The sequence below is a fragment of the Crassostrea angulata genome, chromosome 2 (assembly GCF_025612915.1).
Source record: "Crassostrea angulata isolate pt1a10 chromosome 2, ASM2561291v2, whole genome shotgun sequence".
In the NCBI taxonomy this organism is placed as follows: Eukaryota; Metazoa; Mollusca; class Bivalvia; order Ostreida; family Ostreidae; genus Magallana; species Magallana angulata.
In genome coordinates this window covers 13,111,960-13,135,444 of record NC_069112.1, presented here as the reverse complement: position 1 = coordinate 13,135,444, position 23,485 = coordinate 13,111,960, and the positions used below count along the sequence as shown (strand labels likewise).

The window sequence follows — 23,485 nt, the reverse complement described above, 5'->3', positions numbered from 1 at the left end:
TGATCGCGAAAATAGAAGCGAATATGAAGATGTTTAGGATCCGATCCTGAGACAGATGTCGATGCCTTAGTAGGTGCTCTACACAATCCCGAAGTAATGACCAAACTTGCAGAATGCATATGTGCATCAAAAGTTCTAGTCAACTCACTTACTAGCTACCTAATCCCAAACATCAAAGACAGCTTACAATTAGTTTTACATCCCCTACAAAATTCAATTGAAAGTCGAACAAAACAACTAAAAAAACCAGAACAGATGTGTATTGAACAGGAATCAAAGAATCATATGGTCTTGAACAGTACATACGTAGACAAATCTAAAACTTTCCAGAATCCCATAAACTGCTGGAGAAAATGATGATAATTTAGTTTTAGATTTCTTTACAAAAAAAAATGAGAGTTGATGTCGACATGAACGATATTAACAGGTTCGCGTAGGAAGGCCCGGTTCCAAACCAATTCAAGACCTAATTGTGCGCTTCAACTTGTTGAAATCCCGACAGAAAATCATGAAAACAAGGAAAAACGTGTACGAGCACAATAAAAGACACGATTGAATGATCTACCGAACACACCGCCAGCTACATCCACTCAAAGGAAACCATATGCCGATACCGCCAAGGAAGCAAGGACACTCCGTTAATGCCGTGCATTGTCTGTATCTATATATAGCAACGTCGGAATACCGTCTGACTACAAATACATAAATATATTGCACTTGGTGCAAATGTGTATCAGTATCATAATGTACAGAACATAGATGCGTTGTAAAGGCTCACTTTCAATAGTAGCACTTATATGGTATAGCATTCTAAAAATAGATGTGTTTTTCCCTACTATATAATAACAAAGACACGTGATGTTAGGCATATTTTTTGCCCTGCATCTCTATGCTTCTGTGTACATGCAAACAAAAACCATTTGTTGTTTTTTATTATCTGAAGTTGTACATACTTTTCAATTCCTTTTTTCGATGCACTTGTTTTCACCTTTTTGTTTTGCATTGCACTTTCGTATTATGTGTTCTCTCTTTGTGGTAAACATACATTTTACGCATTAAATATGCGAGGTATAAATTTTGTTTTTACAAATCAAAAAGCGGGCGTTAATTACTGTGTCATCTTATATGAAAAAACACTGCATATTATATTTTGGTAATATTTACTTATCTGGAAATTTATTATCAATGCCAGTTCTGTGTATATGTTTATATTGTCAACATCCTGTATATACGCAGTTGCTGTGAGCATGGTGAGACTGTGGTAATTTTTTTCCATCATAAACATTCGGATTATTTACGATACATATAATTTAAGTTGGACAATTTGCAACATGTAAAACCAGAGTCCTCTATGAGTCCACACACTCAGAATAAACAGTTTAATTGTTCTTTAATAATTTCCAGACATTAGAGGGTAAAAAACTGTTTTAAAAAACAAACAAATAAAAAAAAAAACAATCACAATATGCTCATAACAAAATAGATGAATAAATTTCCGCTATGGTATTATATTTAGATTTGTTGACATTTTGACGCTCATTCGAATTTCTTCTTCACCATGATTACAAAATACAGTACACATTGGACAATTTCACTGAAACATTTCTGATTTTAAGTAGAGCATACATAAACATAATAGTATCCTAAACTTACCCCTTGGGGCCACAAAACCAAGTTGCAATTGAAAATTAATAGGGGGGCCTTATTCGTAAGTCATCAAGCTTACGGTGGCTGAACGCAGAAGTGAACTTAAAACACGGAACTGTCCAAAAAACGGTACACAATATTCCGTAAAGTGTCAGCATACCCAATACAACATAAATCGGAATTCGGGCTTATGGTGCAACGTATCAGAATAATGAATCCAGTACATGCACATTATTCATATTTGTTCAAGCAGTGTCACAAATTACTTTTCACAAATAAAGTACATAGTGTCATGACACGAAAAGTCATCCCATCTGCCGGAATACAACATTGCACAGTTTTCAGCAGTTCCCCCATCCGGCCGACCGTCAAGCCATTGTGGATTTTGGGGAGCACTATGCGAATGAGACCAGCGCCACGTGCCTTCTGTTTCTTGGTCTGTCAGACCAATCCAAAAACTTCCAATCCCTGGAACTGATTCAATACCGACCTTTAAATTTTTTAATATCAACTTTTTTTCTTTTTTCTTTGAGATAAGGTGCGCAGCACAGTCAAGGCTGCCACATTTGTTCTTGTGATTAACAAATACAAGTAGAGTAAAATATAACTATCAATTGAAAAGTCAAGAACAACTCTCATGAAGTACATCTCCTTTGTTAGATAACTCCGTAAAAGAGGCAAATAGGCCTTAACGGTCACCTGAGTAGCATAGTTTTGAAAATTTTGGCTTTTTTGCATAATTGGCCCCACTTGTAGTGCCCAGGGGGTGGTAGAGCCACGAATTTTACACTTTAAATTTCTCTTACCATAGAGATACCAAAAATGGTAACATTTAGCCTTGTAGTTTTGAAGAAGAAGTTAAAATGTAAAATTGTTAACGCACGACGACGGACGAAAACAGATAGCAATATGTCACCTTAGTTAACTCAGGTGACCTAATAAAACTAACCAAGTGTTTTTTCATAAAAAGTAATATAAAGTAAAAGTGTTTTTTTTATTAAAGTAGATCCAGTGTTCTGTGATGTCACACTTTTTTGTAAAACTTTGAATTCTTTAAAAATTTTGCAAGATAGTTTTATTTATTTTATGTGAATATAATCACATGGATGTAATTAGAATTATTGATAGGTTCAAGATATTTTCGCACTTAATTTTATACTAAATTTCCAAATTTTTATATATTTTATCTATGCAAAGGGGAAATAACTCGTTTTCTGACTTTTCTCTCAGTTGTATGTCTAAATGCTATAGTTTTTCTTATTCCAACGATTAATTTTCAAATATTTTTGTAATCTTAGTTTTCTGATAAAGTTGACATTAAAATTAAACAAGAAATACAAATTTCTGCCTACGAGATTTTACTTTTAACAAAAAAAAAATACATGTTTCTAATGCTAAAATATGCTTTAGTTTATGTTTATCTGGCATCTCAAAAAGTGCGATGACATGTATATTTTTTCTAACAATTGATGTCATTTAACTGTATTAAGTCGAAATCAGTTCGGTTTTTCAACTTTCCTCAGAGAATTTTACGAGTATGGAGCTACCTTAAATTGTGAAATTATATATGGGTTACCTTATGTAAAATCTTTCAGAAAATGTCATGAATTTTATTTTTATATTGTTTGCTAAATTCATGCAAAAACTGTCAAAACGCCGGCCGTTAAATGGTTAAGTAAGCCCCGACGATTTTAAAACAATTTATAATCTCTTTTTACAAATAAAGTTTTTAAATATAAGAAATTGATGAAAGATGCAGAGATTACCTTTGGAAGCTATCCAGTTTTGCTCTTCAGCACTTTCTATTTCCATCAGTTGTGCGTTGATTTGATAACAATAGTCCTTTAAAACCAGAAAACAAACAAACAAATAAAATAGCATTAGATTAATAGGATAAGTCACACAGAAGAAAAAAAATTATGATATAATTTTAGCGTCTAATAGAAAACTAAATAAAATAGGCATGGAACATCGTTATGAAATTTAAATCGCTTCCCAAAAATCATGAAATTTCTTTTTGGGGGGGGGGGGGGTGGTGCTAGTGTACCTAAAACCTAAGATTCACTGTTAATTTTCTTATTTTGAAGCGGGCAGCTTAACAATGGATTTCTTTAGCAAGAGTTTTTCCCCTTTAATTTATTTAATTTTGATTTTTTAATTAATGTTTCCAATGTTAACCAATTATTGTGAAGATTTTTTTATACCTTATTATAAATAGTGTATGTAAATAAGGTGTTTTGCATAAGTAGTTTCAGATTAGATTGGATTAGTTTGTTTATTTTTGATTTCCCTTTTTAAGATACCACAAATTATTCTAGGCCGGCACATATATAGGGACAGTGTCTAATGCGTTTCGGAAGAACTGTATGGGGTCAAACTTGAACAGGTACGGCTAGATTGAGTGTGAGGACAACCCTGCTCTATCTAATCTTCGTGTTATCTAACATACAATAGAGAGTGTGTGGCCATTCATGCTCTGTATCGCATAAATACAAGTATGTGGACATCTTTGCTTGTATTGGTGGTGGATGCGGCGGAGCACTAGTCTGTGGTCATCCCTGCTGGTGTCCTGGCCTTTCTAGCGCAAATGTGCAGCTCTCCCTACTTGCGTTAGGTTGCGTTGTTGGCGCAAGTGTGCAGTCATTCCTGCTTGTGCTAACGATGGTACCTGTTGAGTTGCGTAGGTGTGCGGTCATCCCTTCCTGCGTAACGTTGAGTTCCTATATATGTGCAGGAGCGGTGATTAAAGTCTGCACTTATAATTATTGGCAGCAATCAGAGCTATCCGATTCTATCTCGGGTACGGGCCCGCGGGGGAACATAGGCAGTGACCCCCTTGCACGTTACATTTTCACTCCAATTTTTTTATGGTCAAACTAAAATGAGGGAGGGGTAAATCCCTGATAATTCTTTTTTTCAAACTGATAATATAAGGTAAATGCTTGCTGTGCCTATTTCCTACAATGCTAAGTGCCTGTAACAATATTTCTTCCTGTTTTAAATGAATAATTAAATCGGTATCAGCATTGAATCGATAGCATGTGCCATTTAGAAACGTAGTAATGTTAAACTTTTCCAAAATAGTAAAGCTGTTAAGCTTATCAATACATTTCCCATCATATAAAGTAAAACGGTTGTTTGGAAGTCATTATTTCTTGATGTAGAAATGGAAAGACGCTACTACATTAATCGAAAGATTAAGTTCCTTTGGTATTATTGTTTTGTTGATTTTTTTTAAAACTGTTGTAAAATAATTAACAAGTTTGAAGAAAAAACTATATTTTTGGATTTTGTATAAGGTCTAGATTTGATTCATTTCCAAATAAATATTATTGTTATGGTACAAGTTTCCAATTATAGCGTATCTAGAAGTCCAAAGCAAAAATACAAAACAGGAGCCGAACAAACACGGACTTCTAAAAAAAGTAAAGCTAGGATTGGGTGCCATGAAGGAGTTAGCATTCTCTTCTGACCGGTCCCACCCGCCGTATGCTCTCTGTCGTAATCGGGGGCAAACGGAAAAACCCGAATACAATTAGGTGGCTGATAATTGTCTAATTATAAGTATGAAAAACGTCAGTCAGCATGCGACCCAGTGATTTCTTTTTTTTCCAAAAACTTTCGTGCAAAATTTTCATGATAAAGATGATTAATATTTTACACTTCTCAATTATGAAAACTTTGATGATCATAAAAATGTGTATATTTACTGGTTGTATTATTTTGTTATTTAAAACAAAAACACTTTTCAAACTTAACATCCGAAGTTGTTCGAACATTTAAACCCTAGAGCAAATAAACAACATATCGCTTCTCTGTGTTACACTAATTTACCTGCATTTGTAAAGAAATAGACAGGTCACTTTAAGTGGGAAAAAGAAATACAACGCATTAATTTTTGTCAAAAATATACACAACAAACCTTTGCATTTATCCAAGAGCGTTCCTGAGGAACAACACAATACATTTTTCCTCCATAGCTGTGTACTCCTCCGTATCCACAAACTGAATTGAACAAAATTATTAAAAATCAGGATCATATCAAAAACTGATAAACTTATAAAGTCTGCTTCCCTAAAATCATTTTTTACTTATTAAGTTTAAATTTTAAAAGAAATTATGCACACACCTGTACAACATAAAAAAGTTATTAAGTTGTTTATAATAAATTAGCTTGAATATTCATACCAAATATTTATATCTTTAATAAATTGTTAAACACATAGATCAATGTTATCAACATTTTGTATTTATATACTAAACAAAGAAAGAAAGGTTATATGAAAGTGTACGATTTTGTTTTACTTTCGTTCAAACAAAATTATTGACAATATATGTCCTATGTAGCAGAGTTAAACTACATCTATTGTGATGAAAAAATCCTGATTATTCAACCGTAACGCCCTTTAACTGACGGTGAGTATAAGCCTGTGCTACACACAGTCTGACCACGTGTTTCCGCAAAATTCTTTGCAAAGAAAAGTTTGCTGTCTGGCAAAAAAGAAAATAAAAAAAATTAGTTCATGAATCCGACTTTTGAAATGCCCCGATTGTCTGAAGAAAACCATGAACGCTGCGTAGGGATGCTCCAAGCTGGCATGTCCCAGAACGCTGTAGCAGCCACAATCGGAACGTATCAGAAGACGATCAGCCTTCTTTGGAGACGTTTCCAGACCACTGGATCTACCATTGACCGGCCCCGCAGTGGAAGACCTAGAGTAACCACCCCTAGGGAGGACCTTCAAATCCGGTTGCTTCATCTGAGAAACAGATTTTTAACGGCGGTAGATTGAGCTTAAAATGCTTTAGGGAGGAGGATTAACTCTCAGACGGTACGAAACAGACTGACGCGTTGCGGTTTGAAAGCCCGTAGACCGTACAAAGGAACAGAGCAGACAGATCGACACAAGACCTCCCGATGGAACTGGGCGCGGCACCATTTGCGCTTCGGGTGCAAAACTGGTCCAGAGTTTTCTTTAGTGACGAGTCTCGTTTTAGTGTGACATTTGCCGATGGAAGAACTCGTGTCTGGAGGAGACGTGGAGAGCGTTTTGCTGGTTGCTGTTTGACAGAAGTAGACAGATTTGGTGGTGGTAGTGTAATGGGTTGCGGAGGAATTTGTTGTGGAAACCGAACGCGACTTGTTGTAGTAAACGGTACTTTAAAATCCCAAAGATATAGAGATGAAATTCTCTACCCCCTTGTATTGCAATATCTGCGCACCAATGGCCCTGGCCTAACATTCCAACAGGACAATGCAACAGCTTACACCGCTCGAGCAACAAGAGAATTCCTAAACCAGAACAACGTTGACATGCTAGACTGGCCCTCGGAATCTCCGGATCTCTCGCTAATGGAACACGTTTGAGACGAGTTAGGTTGGAGAGTAAGGATGCAAAAACCCCAGCCTCAGAATCTCTTGCAACTTGCAACAGCACTAGAGAAGAAATAAAATAATATCCCGGGGCATGTAACTCAAAGAGATGTATCCTCTTTGCGTAGAAAGTGTGTCGCAGTATTTAATGCAGATGGTGGCCATACACGGTACTGACTTGTGAAATTCGATTCTGACCCCAAGGTAGATCAAAAAAGTGGTCTAAGCCCGTGTGTTTCTTAAAGTGACTTTTTACAAAAGAATATTGTCAAGCATTGGTGTCTTGTTATCATAAACAAACACTGTTCTGATCCTTTGATTTTAAGGTAGTATAAAACAGACAATCTAAATGTTTCCTATAATTCAATTTCTCTGAAATTTTTTATATTTTTTCTTAAGGATGAAATCTTTTAATACGTAAAATGTGAAAAAGAATCTGACCTCACAATTTTTGCCCACATCTCCCCAAACATACCATTGGAATCTCCTTTCAGTGGAGTGTAAAATGAAATAGTCATTGTTATAATTTTCGATGCCATTAAGTTATTTTTTCAAGATATTACAAATATTCGTGCTGCTATATAAACAGGAGAACTTTTTGTTACTTAAAAATACTGAAACAAATTCTAACTGGTAATTTCTCATTCAATATAATGTAAAACTAATTCTTGTGAATACTCTTTTAAGACTAAAATTTGCAGCACTTAATGGTATCTAGAAAGAAAATTTATGATTCAAATTTGAATAAAATTTAACAGTATGATTGGCATGACACTGGAATTAAAAAATATCAAAATAAAGAACATTTAACCATTGGTTTTAGAGAAATTAAGGTTCAAGAATGTTTGACGGAGGTATAAATTGATAAAAATCTTAGATGACGTCATCATATTTGACCTGTTTATATGACCTTGAAATTTGGTCGACATAAAGCGTAAACACTGGTGGTGGTTGTGTCCAAATTTCAGGTCTTTACTTTGACAAAAAAACACAAGTTACGCATTTTTAAATAATATAAGGCTAAATTGCACAAAAATCATTCAAACAACATTCAAATGTGTGTTCTAAAATTATCGAAATACGTTGTATCCTTAATTTATTTGGCCTTGAGTAATTGATGGGTATGATTCATATTTTTTCTTAAGATAATGGACTGAAAATAATTTTTTCATAATATTAAGTCATTATTTTGTGTATTTCAGAAAATATTTCAAATAAATAATTTCAGGGGTGTTTCGTACTACCTTAAATAAATTGACAAAATATTATTTATGCTATACCTTTCTTTCTTTTTGTTCAGTATATATGTTTGATTTGATGTACCAAAGAATTTATTCAAAAACAATTGCCATCAACTTTGCAGAGCGTAAGTCAACATGATTGGGTAGCCTTGATAATTTTTCAGAGTAAACTGTAAAACCTCGCCAAAAAAAATAATTTTCAATGTCAATTGGTACGTGATATACATTTCAAAACCTAGAATTCAGTATTGTTACTTAGACTATGAACGATTTACAATTAAACTTTCAAAAATCAAATCATTGTAGCCACTGTGAAAAAAATAATTTTCATAAAAAGAATGATAAAAAATTACTGGATGCACAGTAATAGCCTGGGGCACTCCAATTCTTGCCGGGCACACAGCTTGAAGTGTTGTTTCCTACTCCGGTGTATCCAAAGTTACACCCATGTGTTACTGATGGTGGGGAGAACGTCTTTTGAGCGATGTATCCATTTGGTATTTCTGGAGGGTCACTACAGACTACAACAAGTGCAAAAGCTTAGAATATTCAGATGCGTATATGCAATGGCATTTCACTTTGGTTGGTTGATATACCTGCACCACTTGACCAGTGAATTTGTTTTTGTTTAAAAAACTCTGGTAATGTGTCTTATGAAATTAACATTAGTCTATCTCAATGAGGATATTGCAGACAGGTTTGGTTGGTCAGCAACACATGTATCCAGTGTATTTACAACTTGGATAGAACTCCTAAGCTTAGTGCTTAGCACACTAGTATTCAACCCACCCAGATAGGTAGTAATTTTTCAAATTTGCAACCTTCTTTCCAAAATAATACTTATCGAAATGTACGACATATAACTATAACTTGACTGTACTGAATTTTTTATTGAAACGCCAAACAATTTTCAGGTAGCTGCCAAAATCTGGAGTGATTACAAGCACCATAATACTGCAAAAATCTTAAAGGAAGTGAACATGAAAAAATTATCAAGGGCTCAAATTTGTCTGTTTGATGTGTATAATGATATCTGAAAACCGTTTAGACAGAACTTTCCTCAGTAAGAAGATATGCCACTTAGAATAGCTAATTCTTGCAATGCATGAGCGCTGCCATATTGTCAAAATTATTACCTCCCTGCTGGGTTATCTCTAAGCATCTAAGAGAGGGCAGCACTGATGCTGACGCCAGTGAGACACATTGCATTTTTACACACGTTTAGTAATAGAGATAAAATGCCATCATCAAAATGTGAATTGAAACTTGCAATGGATGTAAAGAGTTGTCATTTTTAAACAGTGTTTATGGAGGAAGATTTTGGATCTTAGAGTGATGCATTCCCACTAGCAGTTAATGTGACATGTAACTAGAATGGAATGTCAGTGGATCAGTGTTATTGTGACCTAGTTTTTCTTGCACTCGGGAATTTCTTGTTTATGAGTTTGAACATTATGTGTGCTACATAAATGAGCACACAAGGTGCATTGCTCAGCATCCTGACTTTTAAAAAGTGTCTTAGTCCTGTTATTCTTCTGACAGCATAAACAGAACCGGCGTACATATATCATCCAAGATCTAAGATAAAAACAACTCAGAAAAATTTCCAGGGCATTTAAATAAAAAGTAACGGTAAGAAACCATTGCCACAAAGAAAATGAAATAACATTTTTATATTAATTTAAATTGAAATCTACAAACAGCATTTTTTTTATGTAAACACTGACTGCCACATCTCCGTACAAACATCTGGAATGCGATGGTCTCATATTTCACAAATTAATTCATTTATTCATTTTTTGCACAAATCATACTAGTATATAGTTATCTGAGGTTCATTTATAGAAATGTACTAAATCCTTGTCTTCTCATGACAGTACACAACATTTTTCTTCACATCAAGGCATATTTTTTCTTGTAACTTTTATCAACTCTGTACATAAACACTGGCCTAGTTCCAACATGGACCCAGTCACCAGCAGCAATGTGGCTTATCTACGTCAGAGAACAGATGCATGCTGGGGAATAATGCTAAATAAGAAAAATCATGATGTAAAAAGATTCCACATTCCCTAAATAACAAGGGACGTTATTGACCTAAATTTGCCGCGTTTTAAATATGTACAGCACATGACAATTTTAAAAGCCTTGAATTTATCAAATACACTGGTATATAAGAAAACTGTCCCGTTTTTAACAAGACGTCAAAATCTTACAAGGATTTCAACGCGACGTCATGCATTTTTACGAAAGAAACTGCCGATTTTTATTAAAGTTGCTTAATCCGGTTATTTTATTTTTAATATTAAATATGTTCTCTCTTAAAGGATGGCTTGGTATATTGTATGTATGACTATAAGCATAGCAATAGTTGTGTATAAACAAGGTTTAACGTTACATTAAAATACCGCGTTATTTCGCCGGTCCCTTTGCATCTGGGTCGGGGTGAGTTTTACTGTAATAAAGAAAATAAGATTTAAAAAAAATGATTAGGCAAATTTTAAATTAATTTTTGTGCATTTTTTAAAGAGGTATAGTGCCTTTTTCCATTATTACGCCTACACCTGTGTTTGGACGGAAAGTACCAGTTACTAAAAATAGCCTCAGGTACTTAGCTGTCGCAATATGATTTTCGAGACCTGGACACACTGTTCTGATTCTATAATGGTGTCTGTAACAACTAATTTGTCTTAAATTCGGGAAAATCTGTGTATAACAGGAGTTTATATTCTGAACTGTGATAAGTTCAAGCAAAATGCAAAGGATCTAAGTGTAAATAGAGTACATGTATAGTGTTAATGTAGAGATCTGTTTATATTGGGTATGCTCATACTCAGACTGAATTAAACAAGATAATTGAGAACAAGAGACCCATTGGGCCACATCGCTCACCTGAGCAACAATGGATTTATATGGGTGTACAAAGGATATTCTTTTGCCTCGGACTATAATGTCTCGACGTCATTGGATGAATCGCGACTCTTGATTGCCTTATAAATTTCTTTACACGGCGGGCGTCAAAATTTATTCGGCAACATGGCGGACGTAACGTTATTTGAGCTGATTTTTTACACAATCGTTCAACCATACCTTTAATTTTTAAGCCCTAAAATATTTAGAGTGACCTCCCTTTGCCTGTGACGTAATTAAACGATCCTATATACAATGGTATCCAGGTTTGCACAGAGGACTGACGAGAAAGGTACAAATTTAGAGACTAAGCCTATGAATCTAATTATTATATAGTATTTTTTGTTTGTTAACATATCAAACTTTAGGTCCTCGACAAAACAAAACATTTATTAGGTTTGCTACTGACTGTTTACAGAAATTTGTGGGGTCGATAAAGTCCATAGAAGGCTCGGCTCCGCCTCGCCTTCTATGGACTTTACCGACCCCACAAATATCTGTAAACAGTCAGCAACAAACCTAACTAGAGGTACTGTGAGCAAGCTCACAATTGATACCCCCCGCTAAGAAAAATTTTATATTTTAACATTTTGAATTAATGGTATACTGAGCCGGATTTTTTCCACAAAAAAATTTTCCACAACTTTTTTTTTTCCTAAAAAAAAATTCATTGGGGCAGGCCATTTTCAGAGAGACGGGGATGAGAGTCTAAAAAAAAAGTTTTATGTGGCCTGAGACAGGCAAGCTTTGTGTCAAATTTTAGCTTCCAATATTTCCATTAATACAAGACATGACACAGACAGAATTTAGCATTTTTGAAACAATGACCTTGAACTTCCTCAATTGACCTTGGGTCAAGGTCATGACACAGCCTTAGGTCATATGCAATCTTTGTGTGAAGTAAAAACTTCCAATGTTTCCCCATAAGAAAGATATGGACCGGACACGAATTTTGCATTTTTTCTGCAAGTGACCTTGACCTTTCCCAAATGACCCTGGGTAAAGGTCATGACACAGCCTTAGGTCATAAGCAATCTTTGTGTGAAGTTAGAACATTTAATGCTTCTCCATTAGGAAGATATGGACAATCACGAATTTTGCATTTTTTCTGCCAGTGACCTTGACCTTGCCCAAATGACCTTGGATCAAGGTCATGACACACCCTTAGGTCATAAGCAGTCATTGTGTGAAGTAAAAACTTCCAATGTTTCCCCAAAAAAAAGATATGGACTGGACACGAATTTTGCATTTTTTCTGCCAGTGACCTTGACCCTGCCCAAATGACCTTGGGTCAAGGTCATGACATACCCTTAGGTCATTAGCAATCTTTGTGTGAAGTAAGAACTTCCAATGTTTCTCCATAAGAAAGATATGGACCGAATACGAATTTTGCATTTTTTCTGCCCTTGACCTTGCCCAAATGACCTTTGGTCAAGGTCATGACACACCCTCAGGTCACAAGCAATCTTTGTGTGAAGTAAGAACTTCCAATGTTTCTCCATGAGAAAGATATGAACGGACACGATTGCACAGACAGACGGACGGACAGACAGACGGATAGACGGACAAGGTGATTCCTATATACCCCCCCCCCCAAAAAAAAACAAAAAAAAAACTTTGTTTGCAATAAGTAATATTGTGCCATATGGCCCCTCGGTAAAAAAAACAATAAAAGAATCCCATAAAATAAACTGTATCCAAATTTAACACTAATTTTCCTACACTTAATCTTTGACATTGTACCCTTATGAAATACCACTTTTATCAAAAATAAGATCTTATGCCAGAAATAAAACTAAGTTATTGGTAGGTTAACTCAACTTCCCTTTATTTTAGTTCTGCCCCCCTCACTTTAAAAAAAGATCAAATTATAGATGAGAATATGCATATATATATAGGTACATATTCATCTTCAAATACATTGTACTAGCTATTTATTGTGAAAGAAGAATATTGTACCTCAAGGCGCTCAAATTAAGAACATTCAAACATTTGATTGGTCTTACGCATTATAAAAGATTTTTGTTTACCAGGCATGAACTCGTGCGACGTTTTATAACCTTACTCACTTGATCGATGAATACACTTGAATGTAAAATGTTATAATGTGATATGTTAAAAAGCTATTACATGTACATTTATAATAAATGCATAGGCGTCGAAACTAGGGGGTCCCCCTCCTCCCTTTTTTGGGGCCAAGATAGACATAGCTATACTCAAAATCTTTCTTTTTTTGCTTGTCAAGATTTCTGTTAAGGTCTAGCCCCCATTCCCCCCCCCCTCCCCCTCAATGAGCCTCAGACTACAATGTATTGACAGGCTTATCGCTCTTTTTTACTAAGGGCCACCCTTTATTTTTATCTTTATTCAAAATCAACATTAACAAATGGCTACAATTCAAGATGATTGTCCGCTGTAATGTTCCCTTAAGAACAGCGATAATACATATATCCCCGTAACAGTAATTTTTTAAACTGTTTAAAAGAGGTCGTTTTTATTTAATTGTGTCTGAAAAACCAACAGAATTGGCGTAGATTCATCGTAAAGGGAGGGTCCCCAAAAAGTTGTTACTGCATATCATCCTTTTAATTTTTCTGTACAAGTATTTAACGTTTAGTGAGACATTTCTAGTGATAAATTTAAATGTCAGCGTCAAACGTCGAATTATAAGCAAGATACAGAACTCACAATTCTTCTTGGTTTGAATCAATTTTTTTGTTCACAAAAGTTAATTACATTCAACTTTAGATTTTAAAACTTGTTATTTCCTATTCAGAATAAACAAAAGCATGGCCTCAGTTCTGTGAGCAAAGCTCTGTATCTTGCTTATAATTCGAAACTTGACACAGCTGAATATGGTTTGTAGGGAAAACAGGAAAACTGTAAACAATTAAAACAGAAGAAATATGCACTAAAACTAAGAAAGAGCACAATTTTTTTCTCATAATATATATATATTACCTATGTATTTCTAGCAGCAAAAACAATCCCTGTTTAAACTGAAAATGCACAGCATCTTAACAAAACACGTTGCATTATAATAAATCATTACGTAGAGATCGTACCGAATTACCAATAGAATGTATAGTATTTATAATATAATATGTTGTTAGTGCATCAGATTTTGCTCATTTTGGGCATATAACAATTAATTGTCTGATTTACTGAAGTCTTTATTTGATTCGATACGTAAAAATTCAAAAATACAGGCGATATTTCACCCCAAGTTAAAAAGCATAAACGAAATTTAAAACAACGTAAAACCACGGTCACTTGAGCTTTCAGCTCAGGTGAGCTAAATAACAGAAGAATGGATACATGTAACTTAACCTCTCTATTCTGTTTATGTTTCAATTTAAGTGAGAAAAAATATTTCTTAGTGGATTCGATCCAGCGACCACAAAATCAAAAAGACATCCGCGTTACCACTAGACCATACATCTAACGTTTTTAGGAGATGCATTTTCATTATATATGGCTATATACATGATTGTATTAAAAAATACACTAATTCATTTATTTGTCTAGTTTTCAGTATGAAGACCGTTTTAAACCAAAACTAATTTAATGTAAACGTGTACTACAATACGTGTAGAACATATTTTTTATCGGATATCTTTGGTTTAGAGTGGTTCAAATAGTCAAATGTCTAATTTTTAATAGTATACTACTTTCCTATATATATATCCCCAACAAAACCTGAGTATATTAATGATTAAGATTCTTAGAGCATAGTGATTGTGTAATTTGCGTCTCTTTAAATATATTTAAACTAAATATTGTGTAATATTGAAAATGTCTAATGTTTGCGAAATGCTATATTTGAGGCCAAGTCGTATATGAAGTGCACTATACCTCTTTGTAATTTTTCGGAAGTTTGTTTTATTTACAAGCGATGAAAAAAAGCAGGTTGAATTGTTGTTGATTGTTTTTCCTTTTGATAAACAAATCTTGTCGTAAACTTAAAATGCTATAAGAAATACATATACATTAAACTTCAAAACTTCAAGGAAACAATCAATGCTTCAAGCTATAAATTTAATATAAATAATCAACAAAAATGGTGTTATCAATTTGGCATTTCTTTCATTACGTGAAGGAAACATTCTGTTTGAAAATGCTAACGCAATGTATAAGTCCATTTTTATAACACACAAATAATCATAAATAAAATGTTTTAATTACTTTTGGTTAAAAGAAGTATAAAACAAATACATGTATCTGTTTAACCATATATAAGTGTAATTTCAACCAAGTGAGAAAGATAATAAACAGGCATTCTGAGAGTATTGCATAAGCAATACACGTCCCCTACCGGTTTGTAGAAATTTGTGAAAACAATGCAGTTATGCAGAAAATCATTTCTTACCGTCTCAACAGACCAACCCGATGTAATAATACATAAAACTCGATTAAATTTACAACACAATGGTTGACACTATTTTACAGAACTTATTTGTTTGTAAGAAACAATAAAAGGAATGGTCCAAGAAATGCACGATATTATTACTGACAACATACTTTCCTCGTTTATTTGATACACACCGAGCCCGATAACGAGCCCGAACATTAAAAAAATTGGAATATAAAAAATTAATTTTCTGGAAAATATGTCAACCAGACGCTACCAAAGGGTTAACTTGATCTGTAGTTTAACATTTTGAAGCTGTTCAGCAAAATTCATATTATTCCTCAAACGCATAAAGAAAAAAAGTGTGGAAAACTGAAGTGGGATAGACAGACGGACGGACTGACGGACGCAGAGGAAAGCTATAGTCCCCTCCGGTGAAAACCGGTAGGGTATTAATAAGAATATACAAAAAAAAAAAAAACCAATCATGTTCGAATATTGATAATCGATTCAATACATTATATTGAATAATTGATAAAACAAGGTGAAAAATATATAACGAGTTTTTACCTGAAAAGAGAGAGAGAGAGAAAGAGAGAGAACACTAAGAGTTAATACATTATTATGTAAAACATATGTAATCACTGTTTAATAATCATAGGGACACTTCAAACATGAACCCCTAAGTAGAGTAATGTACTTTGACGAACAGCGACATCACTGTTCCGTTCCGCTGTCTTCACTGTCTGTTTCATCAATCACACGGGCGGCGTCTTTCAAATCCACGGCCCAGTCCTGCACGCCAAGCACGGGCGTCTCTTAATGTCTTGCATACGAGAAGTACCATACAACGCTGGTAATATAGGCACAGCAACCTCCCACGCAATATCCTGCTTTGCATTTACAATACCACGCCTGCACCACTCCTTCTCCGTATTGAATCCAACAGTAGTATTTCTTTGCAGAAACGTGGCGACTCTGAATGCATGCACTGACATTTTCAACATCTTCATTTACATGAATCTTGTTGTTTCCGTCTTCATTTATATGTTCATTAGTATTGCACCTGGCCATTTTTACCTGATAAGTTCCAAGAGTTATCTCACGAATTTCTTCTTCAGAGTGTTGAGGGAACTATGGAGCCACACCTGAGGCGTCAAATTTTGTCCATGTAAATGTTCGGTCGATTCCCTTAGTTTCAATCCAATTCCGAAGTTCGTTCGGTTGGCGAGATAAATACACCATCTTCGCTGCAAAGGCAATATCCTCTTCTGTATGTCCAGGGCTAAGGGGCGGGTTGTACTTGTAACATATTGCGGATATGGTCCTAACATAATCGCCAACATATTGTATCTGTGCTATCAAGGTAACGCCACCTTATCAACCTGCCATCCGCTGATTCTACCACCCAGCGCACCTGCAAGTATTTGACCATACTAAGTATTTGGTGAAAAAAAATCCGAGATTATTAGTCATATTTCATGAAAACTATTCCTTTAGAAATATCAAGCTTTTTCATACCTTAGTACATAATCTGGAGCTGTTTGATTCTTCCGTGCTATGCTATTTACAACCTCTCGCTAAAAAACATGGCATCTCCATCCTATTTCCTATATCAGCAAAAATCTTAGCTGTCTCGGAAACCACGATCCACGATAAAGGTGTCTCTTTCTCTAAGCCAATTTGTCATTTCCTCGACATCCTTTGTATGATATGGTTGAGGATACTAGCATCATTGTTCTTTGAGTCCGCGAGATATGACCCGAGAACGGAAACAATATACCCGTTGGTCGTTACAACCATCTTTAGCTTAATCTTAGGCATATCATACCCAATATCGAACTTGACCTAGATATTATCATGATAAACATAAACATGAATTACATGTATATTGATTAATAACAAATTTTATTATGTTCCCTGCGTCTTTCTGGTAACGTGTATATCCGTCTGACGCCATGCGGCGACCGGTAACCTCTTGCATTATTTAAATATTATTTTTGAAAACTGAGAAGCCAATTGTTTACGATTTTTAGTTTCATTACCTCTTTAATAAGAAGCAATTTATTTGCGAAATGTGGATGGGAAAAGATTACCCAAAAAATGTCGTAAGTTCCTTTCGTCTTCAACACCATTGAGGAAAAATATGCAATTTCATGGTGTCCAGGAAAATTATGACATTCCTTGACCCTTTGTCAGGGTTAAAGTCAAGGATATGAACTGTCCATGAAAAAATTATAGCTTTTTGTTTATTTTTCGTTTTGGGAGGGGTGATTTTATAATAATGTTTGTATTCAACCACACATCATTTTTTAAATTAAAGTTTGCAGATATCAAATAATACTAGAAAACTGACCAGTCAGGAAGGGCCCCGCTATGACAATTAATATAGAGAAGTGAAAAAAACTTTGAATTCCATCCTCTTTATATTAACAATGATGAGAAATAAATGCCCAACATAAGATGTAAAGAACTGCAATATATAGGATCTCATGATTTGTAGTTGGATATGATTTTCATCCAACAATTAAAGTGTTTTTTTCTTGAGTGAGGGGATAAAACACACAAGTTGGATAAAAATCATATTATACTACAAATCATATGAGATTCTATTTATCCCATGTTTTATACACCACAATCAATGTTTACACTGTTTATTAAACTCCACATTATTTTACTTCATTATGCCTACGCAAATCCCGTTGTAAAGTCACAACTGTGGGATATCCAAAAAATATCCAATGTTTTATACACCACAATCAATGTTTACACTGTTTATTAAACTCCACATTATTTTACTTCTTTATGCCTACGCAAATCCCGTTGTAAAGTCACAACTGTGGGATATCCAAAAAATATCCAATGAGTCATATCCATGGGATAAAGGAGGCTAACATGGGATGAAATAAAATTTGTTAGAAAAACAAAGAATTGATACCAATGCTATGATACCTAGGCTTTGCCTCAACTTCAAACAAACATCACTTTAAACCGAGGGGGAAAAATATTAGAGTGCAGCTCATGGAATGAGAGTTTAATTTGCTTCAAAACAAACATCAGTGCAGACAAAGGTGTTCATTAATCTCGATATGACAGATAGAGATAAGCCTCTAAATTTTCTGCAGCAGGCAAGATAATTAATCCCAGGGGATTAATTGTTCTGCTCTCTCATCCTTTTCTTCTAAATTTACAATAAGATTTTTTTTTCAGAAATGACAGCATGGGGTTATTATCTGATTACCTGTTAAAATTAACAGCATTAAGGCAGAAAAAAATAAAATAAATAATTAAAAAATAAAATAGTGTGGAAGGTTAATTAATCCCAAAGGACAAATATTGCACAGCCTTCCATGTATACAATGGTAACATTCTCAGCAGTTATCTCTCTTTGCCCATTCATTCTCAGCATTTATCTCTCTTTGCCCATTCATTCTTATGCATAGTTAGGAATCTACCCCACCACCCCAGCTCCAAACCAGAAGACATAGAGAACCAAACTTAGCATCAAAATATGTATTTCTGCCTACTTAACTACCATACCAAATTTGAACTTGATTTGGCAACCATAAAAAAAGTTATTCGAAAAAAAACACGAAATTTGTGGACGGAAGAGTGACAGACGGACGGACAGAAGGACGGATGGACAGAGTGATTACTATAGGGCACCCGCAAATCCTTGCGGGGCCCAAAAAACTCAGATTAAGGTAAGACTTCAAAATAAAGCTTAAAATGCAATCATGAGAATCCCTGACAAGTCCAATTTTGTTCTATATTACTTGGGTAAACAGTAAGGTCTATTTGCCTATTATGGTAATAAAAACATTTTATCCAAACAATGATCACATGTCCTTGACTCACTTTATCATGAATTATTAGAAAGAAAAATATGCGTTTGCAATTGTGTAGCTCTTAACGACCTTATTATCGCAAAATTGCATATATATTTTTAAATTTACCTCTAAATGAATACAAAAACAATCTCAATTTATTTAAAGCTTATATCGGACTTTTAAATGTGAAATAAATAAAACAGATAATGAATAAGCTTATTAAATATATTATTACTCTGGTCAGCCACATTAAAGCTGACAGTATTATCAAAATTTGCAAACAAAATCTAGATATGTTCCTTTGCAATTATGTGCATGTGTTTAGTTTAGAAATATATCAATTTAAAATTCAAAGAATCTTTTTGCATTCTATATGCTGAAAAAGATCTGCAATATACGATACTCACAGACAGGCATACACATAAACTGATCGAACGTTGTACGGATACACTTGGATTGTAGATTACAGGTCACACCAGTTCCACATGTTCTGTTGCTCTAAGATTTAAAAAAGGCAAGGTAGTTTTAAAAAATTATAGATTTTCGGATTAATATATGGAGCAGAATTTATAGACTTAAAGTTACCAAAAATGGTTACCAAAAAGCAACCGAACGAACTTCTTTAAAAGAGGACATTTCTTACTAGAATCTATTGGTCGTGGTTTGCGTGTTAGAATCACATTTTATCCTTATTTTCGGTTTCATTTGTTAGATTCTTTGAAAAATGGGAAGAGGGGCAAATCCATGATATTTCCACCCCTATGCTACGTGCCTGTGATATGTACACATGGTGTGCCCTGGAGTATTCTTCTGTGATCACAATTTGGGCTCGGCCACTTATCGGCGCGCAGAAACTTTAAACGAGACATTTTGGCGCGAAGTCCTGCTTTACTATTCACGCAACGGCTGAGATCTCGATCCGATGGTTTGAATGAACTCATCCATTAAGACAGATTCATGGGGAGGTGGCCAAATGAACTACATATATCACACTTTGGATCGAATGTTTTGGAAGAAATCTATCAAATTAACACACTTGACTAGAAATTGTTTTATGTAGTCTTAATGTGCCTGGCGTACTATATAACTTCAATTTCAATCCTAATTTCCTTATTTTAATATCAATTTTTTACATGCTCCCAAAAAGTGGGGGCCCCAACTCAATGGAAATTCAATTTTTTATATGTAAATTTTAAATAATCAGTAGCTGCGAGAAAAATTGTGTGTGTGTGGGGGGGGGGGGCACCCCCCCCCCCCCTCCCCCTCATGCTATGTGTCTGCTCTGTAGCGATGACCCCCCCCCCTTTCCAAAATAGGATAATCTATTTTTAAATCAGGAATACACACGTGAACAGTATGATGAACATCCCTTTTACTTGAAAACTCTTGTTCACTGATCTTATTACAAGTGATCTTATTATCAAATTTAACATTTCCATCAATTGTATATATAAATGCTGACACATTAAACATGCATCAGTTAATCTTTTTTGTAAAAAAAAAAAAACCAAATATGTAGTTTTTATGATATAATGTCGCAAAATGACGGTATTTAGAGGAAATGGACTTTAAACAGGTTTGTCTGGATTTGTTAGGGCATTAAAAATGTACATATCAATATACGAATATTTTTGCTATTTGAGGATGTCCTTGATTAAGCGGTAACCCCACTCCGAAAAAAAAAACCTTAGAAAGAATACAACCAAATGCATTATATTTAGATACAGTCGTACTTTTTGCTTTTGCTTTTTGTGTGTGTTTTTGTTTGTTTGTGTGTTTTTAACATTTTTATTGCATTTACAAAGCGATTTAAATCTATCTTTTACACAAGACGTACTGTGATCAAGCTCACAATTGATACCCCCCCCCCCCGCTAAGAAAAATGCATAACTCATGTATTTTTCTATAATAGAAAATATTGGATGATTCTATTTCACCGTCCACTTTCTATAAATAACAATTGGTCTATTTTTTAAAACTGTTAATGCTAATATGAGTACACAAACCAATATGTAATCTTTAAATTCCATTTTATTTCAAGTTACATGTAACTGTTAATGCATGAGGACATTTACATCCTTATGTTAACAAACATGACTCAAATCAAACGAAAATTCACATGTCAAGCAGCCATTTAAAATGGACATTTTGAATTATTGGTCTACTGAACCCTATTTTTTTTCCGAGTTGTTTTTCCCCAACCATTTAAAAAAAATACATGGGGCATGCCATTTTCAGAGAAACGGGGATGGGAATCAAAAAAATAATTTTATGTGGCCTTAGACAAGCAACCTTTGTGTCAAATTTGAGCTTCCAATTTTTACCATTAATGCAAGATATAACACAGACAGGATTTAAGAAATTTTTAAACAATGATCTTGCACTTCCTTAATTGACCGTGAGTCAAGGTCATGACACACCCTTAGGTTACAAGCAATCGTTTTGTGAATAAAGTACTTCCAATATTAGTCCATAAGAAAAATATGGACTGAACATGAATTTTGCACTTTTCTGAAAGTGACCTTGACTCTACCCAAATGACCTTGGGTCACGGTCATGACACCCGCTTGGGTTAAAAGCAATCTTTGTGTGAAGTAAGAACATTCAACATTCTTCAAAAGAAAGATTTTGACCGGACACAAATTTTGTAGTTATTCTGCCAGTGACTTTGACCTTGCCCGAATGACCTTGGGTCAAGGTCTGACATACCCTTAGTTAATAAGCAATATTTGCGTAAATTAAGAACTTCCAATGTTTCTCAATCCGAAAGATATCGAACGGACACAGACGGACGGACGGACAAGGCGATTCCTATACCCCCCCCCCCCCCGCCTTCGTCCGCGGGGGATATAGTAACTGAAAAACATTGCATAGACGTGAGACATCATAAAATAGGTTAGATATATTTATCTGTTGCAGAAAAGGGAATGTCTTATCTCGAATGAAACGGTTTTTAATCACATTATGAATTTAATGAAATAGGAACTACATACCGGATGCGATATTTCGAGGTAAACATAATCTTGATCGTTGATCAAAGAAATATTTTCATCCTTCGTATGGCTGTTCAACTCACACACAAAACGTTTACGATGAAAGTTAATAGAGGAACACAAAGAAAATGCTTCACATTCTTTGAGGCACATCTGCATTCCAAAGTTGTCTTGTACCATAAAAGGAACTAGTGGTAACTTCTTCCCAAACTCTTTGGTGCTTTCTATTGCATTTGATAGACAAACATATGCTACTAACATACGCTGAATATCCATTATATTCCGGAATTTCATTTTGTTCCCCTTTTTTTCACTAGATACTGTTGGATGATTGACGGGTATTTTAATACTTAGGAGTTAAGAACGATATATCATTTGTTCTCTCTATCAAACTTCAGAATATGTCTTGTACGAAGTATTTCTTAAAATGATAAATCGAAACGCATCGAGCTTCATCGGGTTTTCTTGATTGGTTTGTTTATCACCTCCTTTCTGTAAATTATTAATTCATATTTTTTCAACTAAAAAGAAAGGACTGTCGTTTATATATTAAATATATATTCATTTATATATTTTTCGACTGAGTTATTCGTTGAAAGATTATGGATTGGTTCGGATGAACTGGGTACCTCATGAATCTTACATTGATAGAATCAAACAATTTAGCACAGGCATTATAGATTGCATTTCGGGTTCAAAGAATTAAAGAGGCGTTTAGAAATTCAGAATCAGTCTTCAGTGGGTCTTCTGGCTTTGATCATTCAAAAATGCTCTTTATTAGCTATAGTATAAAGAGCATTTATTACGCTTTAGTGAAAGGCCAGATAAAGGCCCATTGGCTATAAATTTTGATTAATTTCAAAGGAGAGTATCGATTACAACTGCCAATAAATGAAGGCAACATCATCAGTGACTAATTGCTACCGTTGAGCGCTAGCAACTACGGTAGTCTTTTTCACTGAAATTCGTATGCTCGACTCCATGGTAGGATTCTGGGAATAATCTACTACTGTAGATAAACTGTACCATATTAATTTCGTTTGATCATCTTTACATTAAATTTTGTGTTTTATTTTAAATGTCAAAAAGTAACAGTAGCTGAAGTCTTATAATGCAAAGTTATTTTAAATAATATAAAA

The 23,485-nt window shown here is 34.5% G+C and overlaps 1 protein-coding gene across 1 annotated transcript; it reads right to left on the bottom strand.

Moving 5' to 3' along the window:
* Positions 1-1,705: 1,705 nt before the first annotated feature.
* Positions 1,706-22,622, bottom strand: LOC128173917 (uncharacterized). Its single transcript, XM_052839585.1, has 6 exons — positions 22,347-22,622; positions 19,761-19,851; positions 8,616-8,783; positions 5,570-5,652; positions 3,414-3,489; positions 1,706-2,121 (listed from the first exon to the last, which is right to left on the bottom strand). Exons 1-6 carry the CDS (start codon positions 22,620-22,622, stop codon positions 1,910-1,912), a joined length of 906 nt encoding a protein of 301 aa, XP_052695545.1. The 3' UTR covers positions 1,706-1,909.
* Between the last annotated feature and the right edge of the window lie 863 nt (positions 22,623-23,485).